The sequence below is a fragment of the Hippichthys cyanospilos genome, chromosome 3 (genome assembly GCF_059441005.1).
Source record: "Hippichthys cyanospilos isolate Australia breed blue-spotted pipefish chromosome 3, RoL_Hcya_1.0, whole genome shotgun sequence".
NCBI classification, from domain to species: domain Eukaryota; kingdom Metazoa; phylum Chordata; class Actinopteri; order Syngnathiformes; family Syngnathidae; genus Hippichthys; species Hippichthys cyanospilos.
This window is the reverse complement of record NC_142371.1, coordinates 15,271,292-15,287,505: the sequence shown is the minus strand read 5'-3', so window position 1 is coordinate 15,287,505 and position 16,214 is coordinate 15,271,292. Positions and strand designations below refer to the sequence as shown.

General features: G+C 39.0%; 1 protein-coding gene across 4 annotated transcripts in view; it reads right to left on the bottom strand.

Annotated features, from left to right (window-relative positions):
• Positions 1–16,214, bottom strand: part of LOC148425860 (CUB and sushi domain-containing protein 3-like) — a 627,928-nt gene that overhangs the window by 482,322 nt on the left and 129,392 nt on the right. For all 4 annotated transcript variants that reach the window (XM_088410975.1, XM_088410976.1, XM_088410977.1 and 1 more), the window contains exons 11-18: positions 11,078–11,181; positions 10,786–10,898; positions 10,393–10,575; positions 6,350–6,676; positions 5,572–5,766; positions 5,341–5,479; positions 4,374–4,561; positions 1,502–1,690 (exon numbers count right to left, since the gene is read on the bottom strand). In XM_088410975.1, the coding sequence (XP_088267101.1) occupies positions 1,502–1,690; positions 4,374–4,561; positions 5,341–5,479; positions 5,572–5,766; positions 6,350–6,676; positions 10,393–10,575; positions 10,786–10,898; positions 11,078–11,181 (1,438 nt within the window). The remainder of the gene's footprint in view (positions 1–1,501; positions 1,691–4,373; positions 4,562–5,340; positions 5,480–5,571; positions 5,767–6,349; positions 6,677–10,392; positions 10,576–10,785; positions 10,899–11,077; positions 11,182–16,214) is intronic.

Genomic DNA, 16,214 nt, shown 5'->3' with positions numbered 1-16,214 from the left:
CGTTCAACGTTGTTGTGATAAGCGTCAACTTCTGATTTACTTGACGTAGCAAAGCGAAAATAAATGTACGAATACAATGGCTCGCATGTTGTATTGTTCGTAAGACGGAAGATTTGTGCGTAAGTGGGGGACAAAAAACTTAGCGGTCCACGCTCGAAATGTTCGTAAAAGAGGGTGTTCGTAAACCGGGGGCCGACTGTATATATATATATATATATATATATATATATATATATATATATATATATATATATATATATATATATGAGAGGGTTTTGTCATGCAAACATGTTCTTGGGTGTGATTGATTAGGTGGGTGAATGGCTGTTCGTATATATATATATATATATATATATATATATATATATATAAATATATTGTTCGTCCCTATATGCCCTGCACTTGGATGGCAACTATATATATATATATATATATATATATATATATATATATATATATATATATATATATATATATATATATATATTTATGTATATATATATATATATATATATATATATATATATATATATATATATATATATATATGGTTGCCCTCCAAGTGCAGGGCATATAAAGACGAACAGCCATTCACCCACCTAATCAATCACACCCAACAACACACAACTATACAGAGCTATAAGCATACATACGTTTATCCATGCGTTTGACCGTTACCCTCTTTAGGTCGGAGTAAAACTAGAAAAATAAAACCGCTAATCAGCTAATGATACATAGCACCTCTCCAGCTAACAAACAAGTTGCACAACGAAAAAATACACTTATTTCCAATGTCTCTAACAATAAAAAAAGAGATGAACAGTGTCACAATTTTGACAACTTGTGTACTTATGGACAATTCTCGTCCCAGGCAAAACCAAATAAGATCAGCGAACCTCGAACATTAACCTGTAGTCTTTCCGTGCTGCCACATTGGAGACCTCACGTCTACTGAGAAAAACAATATTTCGAAGTAACCAAAAGAGGGTGCTCTCAGTCTCTGTACAAATCTTAACAAAGTTAGTACTGTACTGCATTTTGAAGGGCAGAATAATCTTATTCAATTTAGACTTTTTTTTTTATATATCTTTAATAGTTTATTTTAAAATATATTTTTAATAATGTATTTTTAAAAAGCCATTGAATCACATCTTTGCAGTTCTATTTCATAGTTGTTTCATAAACTGACACCTTGAGCAGATACACACATTTGCTTGACTGGTGGGGTAAAAAGCAGCAGATAAGCCGCACTGAACAATAAGCGGCAGGGCTCAAATCATGAGGAAAAAGTCGCGGCTTATAGTCTGAAAAATACTGTATTTTAATTTAGACGTCACATAATTTTGTTTTACATTTTTATGTCCTAATTTTGAAATACTATTCATACAACATTTATACTAAACAAATGATACTAGCATGGTGTGACAACCACTTGAGTTTATTCACAAGGCCCCTTTTGAAATATCATCACTAAAATACTGTAAAGGCTGTGTCGACATACCATCACAAGTGGGCAGAGGGTGGCTCCAGAAGTGATTCTTTTCACAAACCAGTGGTTCTTCGAAGCTTAGTCTATAACCTGGATCACACTGGAAAGATACTATAGAGCCAATGGACAGGTTGTTGCTGAGTCGAACACCATTGACTGGGATACCAGGATCCAAACAGGAGTATGTGTCCACTGTAACAACTACAAAAAGTGTTTGATAAACATGTTGTTACATATCACATTAACAAAGGCATTGACTTTATTGAAAGCATGTTCGTTTTTTAAAAGTCCTATGCCACAGTCTTTTTTTTTTTTAACTAATCTTTGATTTCCGTTTATCAATCACAAGATAATTGGAGTTGAAAATGGCTGAGTATATCCCTTCATCTGCAAGACTCGTCCAGCCTGTTGCCCAGTGTTGTAGGTGTCAGTTCCATGACCCAATGGACACCAGGAAGAAGCCGATACCATTTTCTATAAGTAGTCACTATTTGTCTTGGGCCTCAAAATAACTAGCTAGAGGCCTCTAGTGAGCCAGTCGAATTCTGCTCATTTATGGTTCATGAACTGATTAAGAAAGCAGCTCCGAGCTGCAAGAATTTAAGTGATTTGTATCACTAACCACATATTAACAATCATCACTTACATACATTGCAGGCGCTTTTCTTCAGTTGGTTATGAAGGAATTGGTGAGATTGTGAGTAAAAGAGGAATGAACTAGAGTAAAGAACATGAGAATTGAATATGAATAGGGAAAAACAATTGTAGTCTGATTTAAGTTGATAGTACCAACAAAACAATAAACTCAAGTTTTTAAATGATATCTGTTCTACTACAAGAAGTCTTGAAATTCACCATTCCCCTGTTCAGACAATATTTGTTTTTTCAGGCACTCTATATTATGTTGTAATAAAGAAAATATCTGCTCCCAGCAGCATCTCTTAAGAAAATAAATATTCTTGCCAGTAGATGTGGCAGTGAGTTCAAGATCTCTCCAACTACAGGTCCCCTTTGGCAGCCTCTGAGGGTGAGGCCCCGTGGCCAGAGGAGCTGAATACAGTAAGTATTCTCTTGTAAGGAATTGCGTTGTCCAATCTTTCCTTATGGCGGAATTTCCTTAAGTGGGAACGATGTGGGGTACGTGTCCTGCGCCAATGTGCAAGTAAGTTAACAAAATAAAGTACATGTGTAACAACACAAGCAATAAATAATAACAAGCAATAATAAAATGCAAAGCTATATTGTCCAAAACCTGTTTATTAATCAAAAACTCTAGTATTAAGAACATGAGCGCTATATGAACTGGAAAATGTAAAAACGTGGTCCAAAAGCCGTAATGTTTATAAAATAACGCCAATACAATATAGTGCAGTACTTTACTTAACTACAGTGTGTTATACTGTACTCTACTCAATTTTTAATGATGAGTTTTGACTGTCGTGGGAGAAAAATTTGACTATTTTAAATGGATGTGTTGGCTTAATTTCTTGCTTTATGAAAATGTTTGCCTGCGTATCATACAGTTGTGTTGCTAATTAACAACTATTTGTCCAGTTGATCATCGTTGATGTCTGGTGATTCTTGTGAATTGATCCACAAGCAATTTCCTCTGAAGGTAAATTGCCAGAACTATATTGTGCAATAATGGCTTTTTTTTTTAACAAAGTCTCGTAGAATTAGTCTTTTTGAGCAAGCGTCTCCTTAATGTTTTTTACTATGTATCCCGTTTTGCTCAAATGGATGCATTTCACCCTCTCCTACATGGTAATCACCATTCTTTTTCTTAAGGACGCCATGATCTACAGGACGTAAATGAATAACATTAAAATCTTTTGTACCTACAGCCAAACTCATAACAATAATGAGTCACTTACATGTCACCGTTTTGGATATCATGTTATTCGATTGAAAAGGGAGGAGCGGACACTTTTCCTCTTATATTAAGCGGAAACTTAGTGTGTTTGCACTAATGCGGCCCTCCAAATTGCTTCCGTTGCAAGGGATCGATCGTTAATGTAATTAAGTCATAGAAAATTCAATGCATACATTTTTTTTCCGGGTTCAGGAATTTCTCTTTGACAGAGGTCCATAGTTGGGAATACTTAATGTAACTAATTTGCCTGTTTCTACATAGAACAACGCGAGGCAACCACGCCACACCCCATGGTCGACAGGAGCTTCACCCTCACAGAGCATGAGGTGAGGTGCACACTGCAGGCCGCGGACCCGAGAAAGACTGCAGGACCCAATATTGTCTCGGGATGGGTGATGAAGGACTGCACGGATAAACCGGTTGGAGCCTCCACTAGGATTTCAACCAGCCTCTGGCCCAGTCCACTGTGCCTTAAGTCTTCCACCGTCGTTCCCCTGCCCAAAAACCCTCACATCTCCAGTTTTAAAGACAACCGGCAGTGGCTCCCACCCTGTGGTCATGAAATGTTTTGAAAAGCTTGTCTGTAGTCACATCACATCACTCATCCCTAGAACTCAGGATCCACACCAGTTCATATCCAGAGCCAAAGAGAATGCCCTCGCTTCAGCCCTCGATGCTGCACTGTCACAGCGGGAGAAGCAAGGGAGCAACATAACTCAAAATCTAGTGGATCTGGGCATTCTGCACTCCATCTATACTTATTTATTATGTCGTTTTTATTGCACTAACGGTCTGATATTTTAAATATTGTTGTACATGATACAAGTTACACTGACATTAAAGAACTGTTCTATTCAATTGTAGCATGTACTATGTTAAAACAATGGGCAATGATTGATGCTCACTCACTCAGACACCCTTTCATTCGAGCAAGACCTAAAATAAGAATGAAAAGTCGATAACCGGTGCTCACTGCAAAGTAAAATTAATATTGCATGCAAGTATTGTTACCTTCATAGAAGATTTTGAAGCCACTGTTGGATCTACTGTTGTCTGTAGTGAACAGCAAATACAGGAGGTTGCTTGTACTAAACAGAAACTGAGGAACCTGGGTTCCATTGAATGAGCCAATCAGAGGAGAAAGGAGGTTTGGGCCATCGTGTACCTCCAGAAAGTCATAGCTCAGTTCAGTTTGAAACCTTAAAAATAAAAGTGTAAGAAACAGGAAATGTACATGGAGGAAGTGTAAAGTTAAGCCCTATGAATCTGCACTATACACACACATACACACACACACACACTCACACACACATTAGGCCCCGGTTTACGAGATTAATACTTTCCGCGGTTGGAATTCATCCTGTGGCAGGCAATCCAAACCTATTAATTAGCTAGTGCGTGTAAAACCCTAGGTAAAAAACATCAAATTATTGGTACATGAGCTCACTCGAAAGGTAATGAATTTTTGTTCAGGGACACAGGAGAAGTCCTTCTTTGAGGGCCAGAGTTGCACTCCGGGGTAAGATGGCCCTACACGTTCGCTCAAATTGCAGCTCAAAGCCGACAAAATGGGCAGCAGGGAGACAGGGTCAGCCGTCACTTTTATTACATTCAAAACAACACAGCAATCTAATGCTCTCTCTCCTGCTGCGCTTGTGCTACTCTCCAGTCACACCATACACGCAACACGATTGTAACATTTAATGTTGTGTTTTGAAGCCCTTGGCATGAACACGATTCATCATATGAACACAATTCATCATATGACAAAAAAATCATGATACAAAAGCCACTCCAGGGCAGTTTCATGTAAAAAAAAAAAGAAATATTACGAAAATAAAGCGTTTCAAAACTGATACGCGATATATTGGAAAATGAATGTTGTATTGCAATATGCGTATTGCATCACGAATTGTAATATAGCGATGTCATCGCCCAGCCCTAATACATACATCCATATAGACATTGATATACAGACCTCTCAAAGCTGATCTTGATGGAGTGTCCTGACTCAGCTTCTATGACCCACTCACAGCTAAGCGAGTCTTTGTAGTAGCCAGGCCATCCTGGAGACAGGATGACCCCAGATGGGCCTGAATAGTGACCCCCACAAGGCGCTGGTTGTGGAAAATGTGAAATTATTTTTAGAAACGAAGGTGCGTGTTATTTTTCCAACAGACAGAAACCTTGTTCTCACCTATTTACCTACCTTCACATTTTGGAATGAGGCCACTCCACATCACCTTGCCTTCCTCTAAATGGCATGTAATGGTGTCAGCACCCTGTGTCTTAATGAATCCGTCTTCACAGGCCACGGAAATTGAACTGCCCAATTGGAAATTCTCACCAAAGCGCCTGGCATTCAGTGGTCTACCAGGGTCAGGGCACTCATTATGCCCGAAAGCTTGTAATAAGGAGAAAAACAGCACAATCTGGTGAAATACACTCTTGCTTTCATGAGTAATGGCCTCTGAAGTGTTTAGAGATAAGGAAAATAGATATAGCTGTCTGTAAAACAGCAAGGAACCTTGTCTTCTCTCTTTGGGAATAGACAAAAACATGTTATACTCGCGCCAATAAATGATGCATAAAAGCTGAGTGCAGTGTGTTGCTTTCAGCCACTAAATCCTTTGCCTTCACCATTTCTAGGCAGGTGTGGCAGATTTGTAAACAATGAAATCATAATCCTTAACTAATCCACGTTAATAATTTATGATCCATTTTTTTGTAAAGTCAGCAGTAAAAAAAAAAAGAACTAAAAGATTGTTTTGTTTTTAGCCTAATTTTTTTTCCACATAAAACACTGACATTCAGAACAAATACAGAGGCCATTAAACACCATGAATCAAATAGCAAATACTTAAATTGTATTTTACCGCTACAGTAATTTTAAAGTTGTCCAAGTTGGGAGAGCCAAAAGACAAGTAAGGGTATCTGTGGGTTGAAGGGATAGATATTTTGATGGAACTCTGGCAATCGCCACTTACTGCTATACGTGATGTTGAACCCTCGCCCTGACATGGAATGATCAGCTTGAAATTCTAGCTGCAGGATGTTACTGTTGGATGTCAAGTGGGAAGGAACTTCAGCCCCGGAGTAACGTCCTAAAATTGCGGCTCTTGATTGGTCACCATCTCTGATGGTGAGGAAATCATATGGTGGCTCAAGGTCAAAGTCATTAAATGCCAGGTGGATTCTGGAGCCAGGCTCTGTGATTATCAACCATACACAGTTGAGATTGTTGCCATAGCCTTCTGGATAGTCAGGAGACAGCACAGTCCCCACTGGAGCGGTGAAGTTTGAAAAACAGGGAACTGAATGAACAAGGGAAAAAAAATAGTAGAATAATCCAAGAAAAAAAAGACATAATCAGGTGAGACAATTTAATTTAAGAGTAACGCCCTTATTGTTCAATCTCACAGTCCAAGTTCAGAACACTAAATTGTCTTGAGTGTTATGACTGGCAGAGGGAGAAACTCCAAGTGTAATGTGTCTCAAGGTATTAGAAAAACCTGAAGCCTGGTTTGCACTGTACAAATGGATTGTTAACTAAGGTTGAAAAACAAGACTACAGTCCAAGTTCAGAACACTAAATTGTCTGTTTGAAAAACTGGGAACTGAATGAAAAAAGGGAAAAATAGTTGAATAATCCAAGAAAAAAAGACATAATCAGGTGAGACAATTTAATTTAAGAGTAACGCCCTTATTGTTCAATCTCACAGTCCAAGTTCAGAACACTAAATTGTCTTGAGTGTTATGACTGGCAGAGGGAGAAACTCCAAGTGTAATGTGTCTCAAGGTATTAGAAAAACCTGAAGCCTGGTTTGCACTGTACAAATGGATTGTTAACTAAGGTTGAAAAACAAGACTACAGTCCAAGTTCAGAACACTAAATTGTCTGTTTGAAAAACTGGGAACTGAATGAAAAAAGGGAAAAATAGTTGAATAATCAGAGAAAAAAAGACATAATCCAGGTAAAACAACTTAATTTAACATTAACGCCATTATTGTTCAATCTCACAGACCAAGTTCAGAACACTAAATTGTCTTGAGTGTTATGACTGGCAGAGGGAGAAACTCCAAGTGTAATGTGTCTCAAGGTATTAGAAAAACCTGAAGCCTGGTTTGCACTGTACAAATGGATTGTTAACTAAGGTTGAAAAACAAGACTAAGGGATTTGGATTAGGATAAGTGAAACACACAATAAAGACTTGGGTTGGGTTTGCTAATTGCAATCAAAGTGTCCTATCTCTAGAGCATGATATAAGATCAAATTCTTTTCCATGCTCAACAAGGCAGTGATTTACCACATTCATTTCCCCTTTTCCATATGTGTACTTTGTACCAGGACATCCTAGGCTGTAGTTCGATGATCGACTTTGTGGTGACGTCATCAGATTTGTGGTCGCATATATTGGACACTCGGGCGGAGAAAGGGGAGGAGAATTAACTGATCACCACCTGGTGGTCTGTTTGCATGATGGTGCGGGAAGATGCTGGTCAGACCTGGCAGACCCAAACATATTGTGAGAGTCTGCTGGGAACGTCTGGAAGAGTCCCCTGTCAGAAGGAGTTTCAACTCCCACCTCTGGGAGAATCTCTTCCACGTCCCAATGGAGTCGGAGGACATTGATTCCAAGTCGAGCATGTCACGCGCCCACATTGTCGAGGTATTTGATCGGAGTTGTGTCGGTAAGAGTCGGTGCCTGACGTGGCGGCAATGTCCGAAACAGCTGGTAAGGGGTGCCGTCAACCTGAAGAGAGAGTCTTTTTGGCACTTTTTGGCATATGGGACTCTGGAGAAAGCTGACAATTACCAGCTGGCCAAGCGGGGTGCGGCTTGGTGTGGGAGGAGTTTAGTGAGGCCATGGAAAGCGACTTCCAGATAGCTTCTAGGAAATTCTGGGTAACCATCTAACATCTCAGCAAGTGGAAGCCGTGCATCATTAACACTGTGTAAAGTGGAGTTGGGGCACGGCTGACCTGAACGCAGGACACCCTGCACTACACACTTGACAGGATTATTAAGGTTACATGAAAGTTCGCCCATCCAGTCTACATACATGTGTGGACTTGGAGAGGGCATTTGATTGTGTCCCCCTGGGAGTTCTGTGGGGGGTGCTTCAGAACTACAGTGTACCAAACCTCTTAATATGGGCCTATTGGTTCCTGTGCCAATTATGTCCGCATTGCTGGCAACATCTAATCTGTTTCCAGTGGGGGTTGGACTCTGCCAAGGCTGCCCCTTGTCACCACTTCTGTTTATTGCCTTTGTGAACAGAATCTCTGGGCGCACTCAAAGCGTTGGAGGGGGTCTGGTTTGGGAGTCTCAGCATTACATTACTACTATTTGTGACTGATGTGGCTTCTTCAGGCCATGAGCTCCAACTCTCACTGGAGCGGTTCATAGCTGAATGTGAAGTGGCTGGGATGTAGATCAGCACCTCCAAATCTGAGACCAAGTTCCTCAGTCGGAAAAGGGTCGAGTGCCCTCTCCGGGTCGAAGATAAGGACTTGCCCCAAGTGTTCACGAATGGAGGCAGGATGAAATAGGTGATTGACTGACAGATCAGTACAGCTTCTGCTGCAATAAACCCTGTACCAGTCTGTCGTGGTAAAGAAAGAGATGAGCCGGTTGATCTCCGTTCCTGCCCTCACCTTTGGTTACAAACTGAGGGTCATGACCAAAAGAATGAAATCCCAGATAAAAGTGTCCAAAATGAGTTTCCTCTGCAGTGTGTCTGGGTTTCCCACCCCTAGAGATAGAGTGAGAAGCTCGGTGAGCTGAGAGGGACTCTGTGTCGAGCCATTGGTTCTGGTTAGGATGCCTCCCGGGGGAAGTGTTCCGGGCATGTCCCACTGGGAGCAGGCCCCATGGACGAACCAGGACACACTGGGGGATTATGTCTCTTTGCTGGCCTGGGAAAGCCTGGAGAGGCCCAATCCTCGAAGCACATAAGTCATTGCTTCACTGCAAAAAGCGTAGGACGAAAAACAAGAGGAAAAATAAAAAAAATGGACAACTTTTCTTGTTTTCATCATTAAAATCTACCACTGGGGCATTAATTATTTTCCTGCCTGGAAAACCTAATTTACACAGTATTTGTGAATGGATTTGTGAGTGCAAAATCAAGCCAGCAAACCTTAATTTAAGCAAGTTACAAATGAAATGTAAGCAAACAGGTCTTAATATAGGGTAAAATTTAAGAAAACTATTCTTATTTTTAAAGGCATTTTTCAAAATGTAGCTTAGTTAGTTAGCATTTTCTTTTCCATGTTTTTTTTTTTAAATCAAATGGTCGTAATATACTGTAAAATATAAGCAATATATTTTCAGGGCAGTTTCGCTAGACTCAAGCAAACTTTTCCCAGATGCTATTTCTTATATCATGAATGAATTTGAACATTTTCTTAAAATGATATCCATGCAAAGCTATAATTTTAGAACAAGGCCAAAAATAATGACTCCGTCAATTAAACATACTTCTAATATATCATATTATATATATATATATTATATTATATTATTATATTATATTATATTATATATTATATTATATATATATCTAATATATATTTGAGTAAGTCCCTCCTTATAATATGATTTTATTTTTGCTATTACTTCCTACCTTAAAAAATTGGTCTCTGTGTCAAACTGAAAATAATTCAAAATGATATTTTCATCTTGTTACGACAAAAAAAATGAATGAGCAAATAAATCTTTCTGAAACTAGTTCAAGGTGTCCCCCGCCTACTGCCCTAAGTCAGCTGGCATAGGCACCAGCAAGCCCGTGACCCTTGTGAGGATAAGCGGCTATAAAAAATGGATGGATGGAACAAAATCTTGATAAGCAAACGCTATGCTTAATACAGTGAAACAAGCATTATTTTCTTGCTGCACAAGATTCTTTTTCTTTTTAGACAAAAAATAACAACATATTTCATATCATAAACCTTTTTTAATTTCTTAAAATTTACCTTTTGGAGTCTTCATTTGTTCACATAAAATGAAATGCACATAAAACTTACATATACAGATGGGAATGTTTGCTGACCACTGGTTGTTGTTCTGGCAGGTTATCACCTTCTCCCCAATGAGCTCAAATCCAAACTGGCATTCAAATCGCAGAACATCTCCATTTAAAAAACCATTTCCATCTTGATAGCCATAAAGTGGTGTGCCTGGATCACCACAGCTCTCTTTGTCAATTTCTGTGGGAGAGTTGTAGAGGTAGGAAAGGCAGGAACAGAAACAGAAAAGATTAAAAATAGAGGCTTTGCTATAGCCAAATACCCATTAAAATAAATAGCAAATTTAGGAAACATGATCAGGAAAGAAACAGTTTAATATAAATGACAGTCAAGAGTGACAGCTTTAAGGAGACGGCATCTGATCACTACACTACTGTAGACTCGTTGTACCTTTGTAGTTGATCTTGAATCCAATTGATCCGACACTTTCATCAGATTGCAGATGAAGCCACATCTGATGGGACATGCTCACAATCAGGTCTGGGACAAAGCTACCAGTTAGTCTACAGAAAAAAAACAGACATTAAAACATACAAACAATAAAAAACATTGTACATATCCCATATCTAATTGAGTGACAAAATGCAGTAAACCTAGTATGGTGCAATCTTATACAACAATCATCAATAAAACAAACTTTTAACAAAATATTTCAAAAGTATATATTTTGAGTGCAACTTACACTTGTATTATTGTTTTGGAATCCCCTACTTCCCCTCCATCTCCGATTGTAAGTGAATCATACCCAATCTCCAAATCAAATTCTTCAAAGTTGATTTGAATAACCTGCAAGCAGAACAATTTCATAAATTATTACCAGAACAGCAGAGGAAAATACTAAAACCCTTCCCTTCAACGACTGATAAATATGTTCCGTGATTTTATCTAATTCCTGAGATTGGCTGGCAACCAGTTCAGCGTGTACCACACCTTCTGCCCAAAGACACCTTGGAGAGGTACCAGCAAGCCTGCAACCCTTAACCCTTAAAGGCCCAAAAAAACAAACTCCAGTTCTCAAGGGCCTGTGTCCTGCATGTTTTTCAAATCTCTCTTTGCAACAGACCTGATTTAAATGATCAGGATCATTATGAAGGTCCTGTGGAGCTGGTTGATGAGCTTCCATTTTCCAAGTTTTTCATCTGAGAGTCACACCTTATGTGCTCCAGTTTCAAAACATCTGCCGCCACACATTGGGCAACATTTAAAGGAAGATGCAATAAACTGGTCAATTGGAAATGAACAAATATAACTGCTGAGGGAGCCAACCCATTCTCTTGTGTGAACCTATCAACATCCTAGCTCCAATTGTTTCTTGCCCAGATATTCCTTGTTGCCTAATTAGTTTGAGTTTATTGAATTCCCTGTTTAGTTTCACTTCTTGTCGGGTCGTTCTCTTGTCATGTCATGTCCACCTGCCTGCTCATGTTCATGCTCATGTTCGTCTGCTATTGACATGTTATTGACATTTTTTAATAAATATGGCAATGTTGCGTGTACACATCCACACACGTGCAAACAGGACACACATTCTCTCAGAAATACACAGTAACAAATGATAAATATCTTCAGAGAAACATTTGGTGTGCCCTGCGATTGGCTGGCACCCAATTCAGGTTGTCTGCCGCCTACTGCCCAATGCCAGCAAGCCTGAGAACCTTGTGAGGATAAGGGACCCTAGAAAAAGGTTGGATGAATGGATGGCCTTTATTTGCCAGTTAAATATCAGCTGTCACTGATATAATTTTCTCATTAAGCAAATGCACATCCTCCACTGCAGAAGCATTTTAATCTAAAAGCTTCATCATCTCAGACAATTTCATAACGACACTTCATTTTCTCAGTCCCTGAATTGATTTGTGATGAAAGGATCTTATTATAAAATTGAGTCAAACTTACAACCGTTGATGACAGAGATGATCAAGATCAAGTCATTCTTATCAGTCCACTTTCCAGCCATGGGGAAAAAAGATTTTGCACAATATTTATTAATAATACATTGCAGGCATGAGTATATTTACCCCCCCCCGCAAAAAAAAATAAAATAATAAAAATAAAACATGAATGGATCAACTTTTTTCTGTCGTCAATGACTTTTTTTTTTTCCCTCGGGGTAGTCTGTCATGTTAGTCAGTCCTACCGAATAGTTAGCATCAAAGTTGTTTAACTACATCATATTTTCACTATATGTTATTTTGCACTATCACCCTTGTATGTATATACAGTGGACCCCTGTGTTACAACGTTCCTGACTTACGTTATTTTGGCTTTTAAGAGACCAGCCCCAGTCAACGCGGGCTTGTATGGCAATTTCAAAGCACAGATTCGCTTCATTTCAGACTTTTCCATCTTTCTTCAGGGATTCAACATCTCCTTCTCAGGTATGGTAGGACATGAGATTTGTTTGCAGGAGGCAGATTAATTAGTTTGGTTTCAGAAAGAACAATGTGGGTGACATTTTAAAATAGAAAGGTAAAAGTGCAGGGGTCATTCTATATCAATTCATCTAATGCCTTTGGTACTCAAATGTCCCCAAAAATGTTTTTATCAAAATAAATCATCATTTTAAAAAGTGGCTCCCAATCTATTAATTTTCCAGATGATTTTCCAGCACTTTGATCAAAATTGTGCCCTGAGTTGGCAGCCATCTGCAGAGCTCTGCTTTTTTTGATGTTGATTTTGTCATTTGTTTTGTCTTACAGTGTTTATTGTCCTTCATGTGGAGCCATTGTAGACTGTTTTCAGTACAGTGGACCCGCTTACGTTACAGTGGACCCGCTTACGTTATTTTCATGTTGCGACGTGGAATACTAAGTTTTTTCATCCCCTCTTTATGGTATTTTCCCGGTTTTGCGACCAAAACAACTGTCATGACCCTAGGGGCTTGGCTATATTTGTTTAGTTTCATCTCCATCTGCAGGCATTTTTAGGTAATTACATTTATTTTCAGTTGTCGTCCCTGCAACGCGTCACTAAAATTCTGGTCTGCTATTTGTCAGTGTCTCCTCAGAGATGGTGGTCTGCTATTGGTCGGCCTCACTTATTTCAAAATGGCGGAACGATAAAGCTTTGTTCGATTGTGAGTGGTTACAAAACTGTATTTATAGTGCATTTTACTGCTTAATTAAAAGTTGAAAGGGTTAGCCATGGGTCCCAAGATTGCTCGTGATGTTAAAGAGAGAAGTAAGAAGATGATTTATACAGAATGATGCTGGAGATAACCCTTATTCGGGAATATGGGCATAACAAGCGACACTCAAAGATAGGTAAATACTTTCTGTATTTTGTATTTATGATGTTTCCTGATTGTATACATGTATATTATATACAGCATATGTAGCACTTACTAAACTATTTTGATTCCAATTTTTATTATACATACAATTATAATGTTTTTACCTGGGGATTTACACGCATTAGCTAATTAACATAGATTTGGATTGCCCACCATACGGCGAACTCGCGTTACAATCCCATCCGCAGAATGGATTAATATCTTATTAGGATGAGAAAAGCAGCTTTAGTCATGCAAACATTGCCCCATGGTGGTAGGATTACAAAGTGCTTGATTTGACATGTAGGAGGCCGAATTTTCAATGTTGACATCACCGAGGATCACCTTAATTAATTGTGGCAGCCAATACCGCAATCACAATTAAAATTCCATTAATTGTGCAGCCCGAGAGCTGGGTGTTTTGCTCTGGGATAGTACACCAAAGATATACAACTAATACAATTTTTGAACTTGGCTTTGCAAAGTGCCTGAATTTATTTCATTTTTCCTAAACAGTTTAAAGTTCTTACACAGCGCGAGATATGTTTTCTTTTTTCGTCTTACAGCAGAATGTGTTACATGACTGTGGTGAGAAGGCCTGCCATCGACGCAATTACACTGATAATTAATTGTATCGCGCCTGTTGCCAGCGTATAGTGCAGCATCTAGTATAAATGTGCTGCTGGCAAGCAGCACAGGAGTGCCTCATGAGAGCGGTCCGATTACTTCAAAGGGAGTTGAATAAAATTAAAGCAAAACTGCACACTTTAATGCTGACTTCCTGACATGGCCGATGTTTTTACTGATCACTTTACTTAGCTGAATCAAATGTTTCCTGCATGGGTCTGACGTTACTCGTCTGTCGGCTAATGTGGCTGTAGCAGGCTGATGGCGATGCAGGTGGTGGTAGATGATGGAATATTGCGCCTCGGTGATGTAATGTTACCGAGTAGTTATTGGCTTAAGATACCAGTCAGAATTGGCCTCAACTGGATTCAAGCATCGATTCGCTGAAATTCTGTTGTTAAATAACTCGTCACGAGAAACAGTGCCCGGAGCTGACAGCATATATGTTATCGCTCTTTTGCCTCGGCTGCACTGTTCTCACGTCGGGGTAAAGCGTCAACCCAACTCATAGACAAAAGAGTGATTCAAGAGTAATTCAAGGTTGGAGTTGGTGACAGGGTGATGAGATGCTTATCACGCTTCTCTTCATCGTAGTCACCTACCCCCTCTTTGAGATAGACAGCGTTTTATAAATTAGGATGAATTTGGCGATGAGGTTAATGGTGGCGTGAGCGTCATAGTTCATGACACGTTATTACCCACACGACCTCCGTTGTCACACTCCAGGAGAAAAACCACCAGACACCAAATCATCTCTGAAGACAACCTGTGTTATTGAAGTCCTTGAAACCAACTCATAATGAAGACTCATTATGAGGCCACAAGATCAACGCAAGCATTTAGCAATAATCATGCTAACTATGTACTCTGTAACTGCAATTGTAATGTGTTAGTTAATCACAAGTGTAAGGACTATGTTCATGTTTATTCTGTAAATGTGCACATATGACATGTTATTGCCTTTAGACTAATTTGAACAATATGTACCATGTATCTGTATTCTGTTAAAACCAGTTAATACTCAATCTTAGTGAGTCACACAAGATCATGTGAGCAAGACGAATGGAAAGTCCCTAAACTGCTAAGTCTAATAGAACAGGGGAAACAATGCCCATATATATTCATGTTTGTGTATTGGAAGGACCCCTATGCATCATAAGGGAAAACCCAGTATGACATCTGCTTTCGTTTAAGGGTTTCCAGAAGGTTCTGGAACTTATTGAAGTTGAGTCATAGTAGAGAATCCTATAAAAGGCCATCGACCTAAGGCTCGATGCTCCCTTTTTGCCATTGCCTGCCAAGAGCGTGAGGACCTTCTCCAGACTTCGGATGTAACACTCCAAGTTGGAAAATGACTTTGTCACTCTCTCAATCGGACACTTCTAAATTCTTGCAACTTTGTTAGTCTTTGGAGGATTTTCTCGCATTTCAGTGAGGAAGCCATTCTAAATTTTAATCCATCCGATAGCCAAATTAATAATGTCATGAAGTCGGAAACTGAGAATTGAAACTGATCACTTTGATTACCATCCAATATTGGAATTTGGAGACTATTTAGAGACTTTCTACCCTTTCTACTTTTTACTCTTAACTTCTAGTTTTATCTCATCCTTATTCTACTAAATGTGTGCTTGGTTTCTTATGGCCTTGGATGAAATCTTATTTAAACCATTAATTAGAGAAAAGAGAAATTGTTTTGAGTGTACTTTTGCATTGTATGTGTGAAGAGGGCATGGTAGGCCCAGCCATGTTAATTTTTATTTATTTGCTTTGCTTTCGCTCAGTAAATTCTTGAAAATTCATTCTTTCTTCTATCTTTGTCATTCTTACAAACTTTAATTAGAAATCTTCCTAATCTTCTATAAGTGACTAAATAACACTGCCTACAACTCCGGCAGTGCCGTTCTTGAATAAAATATAG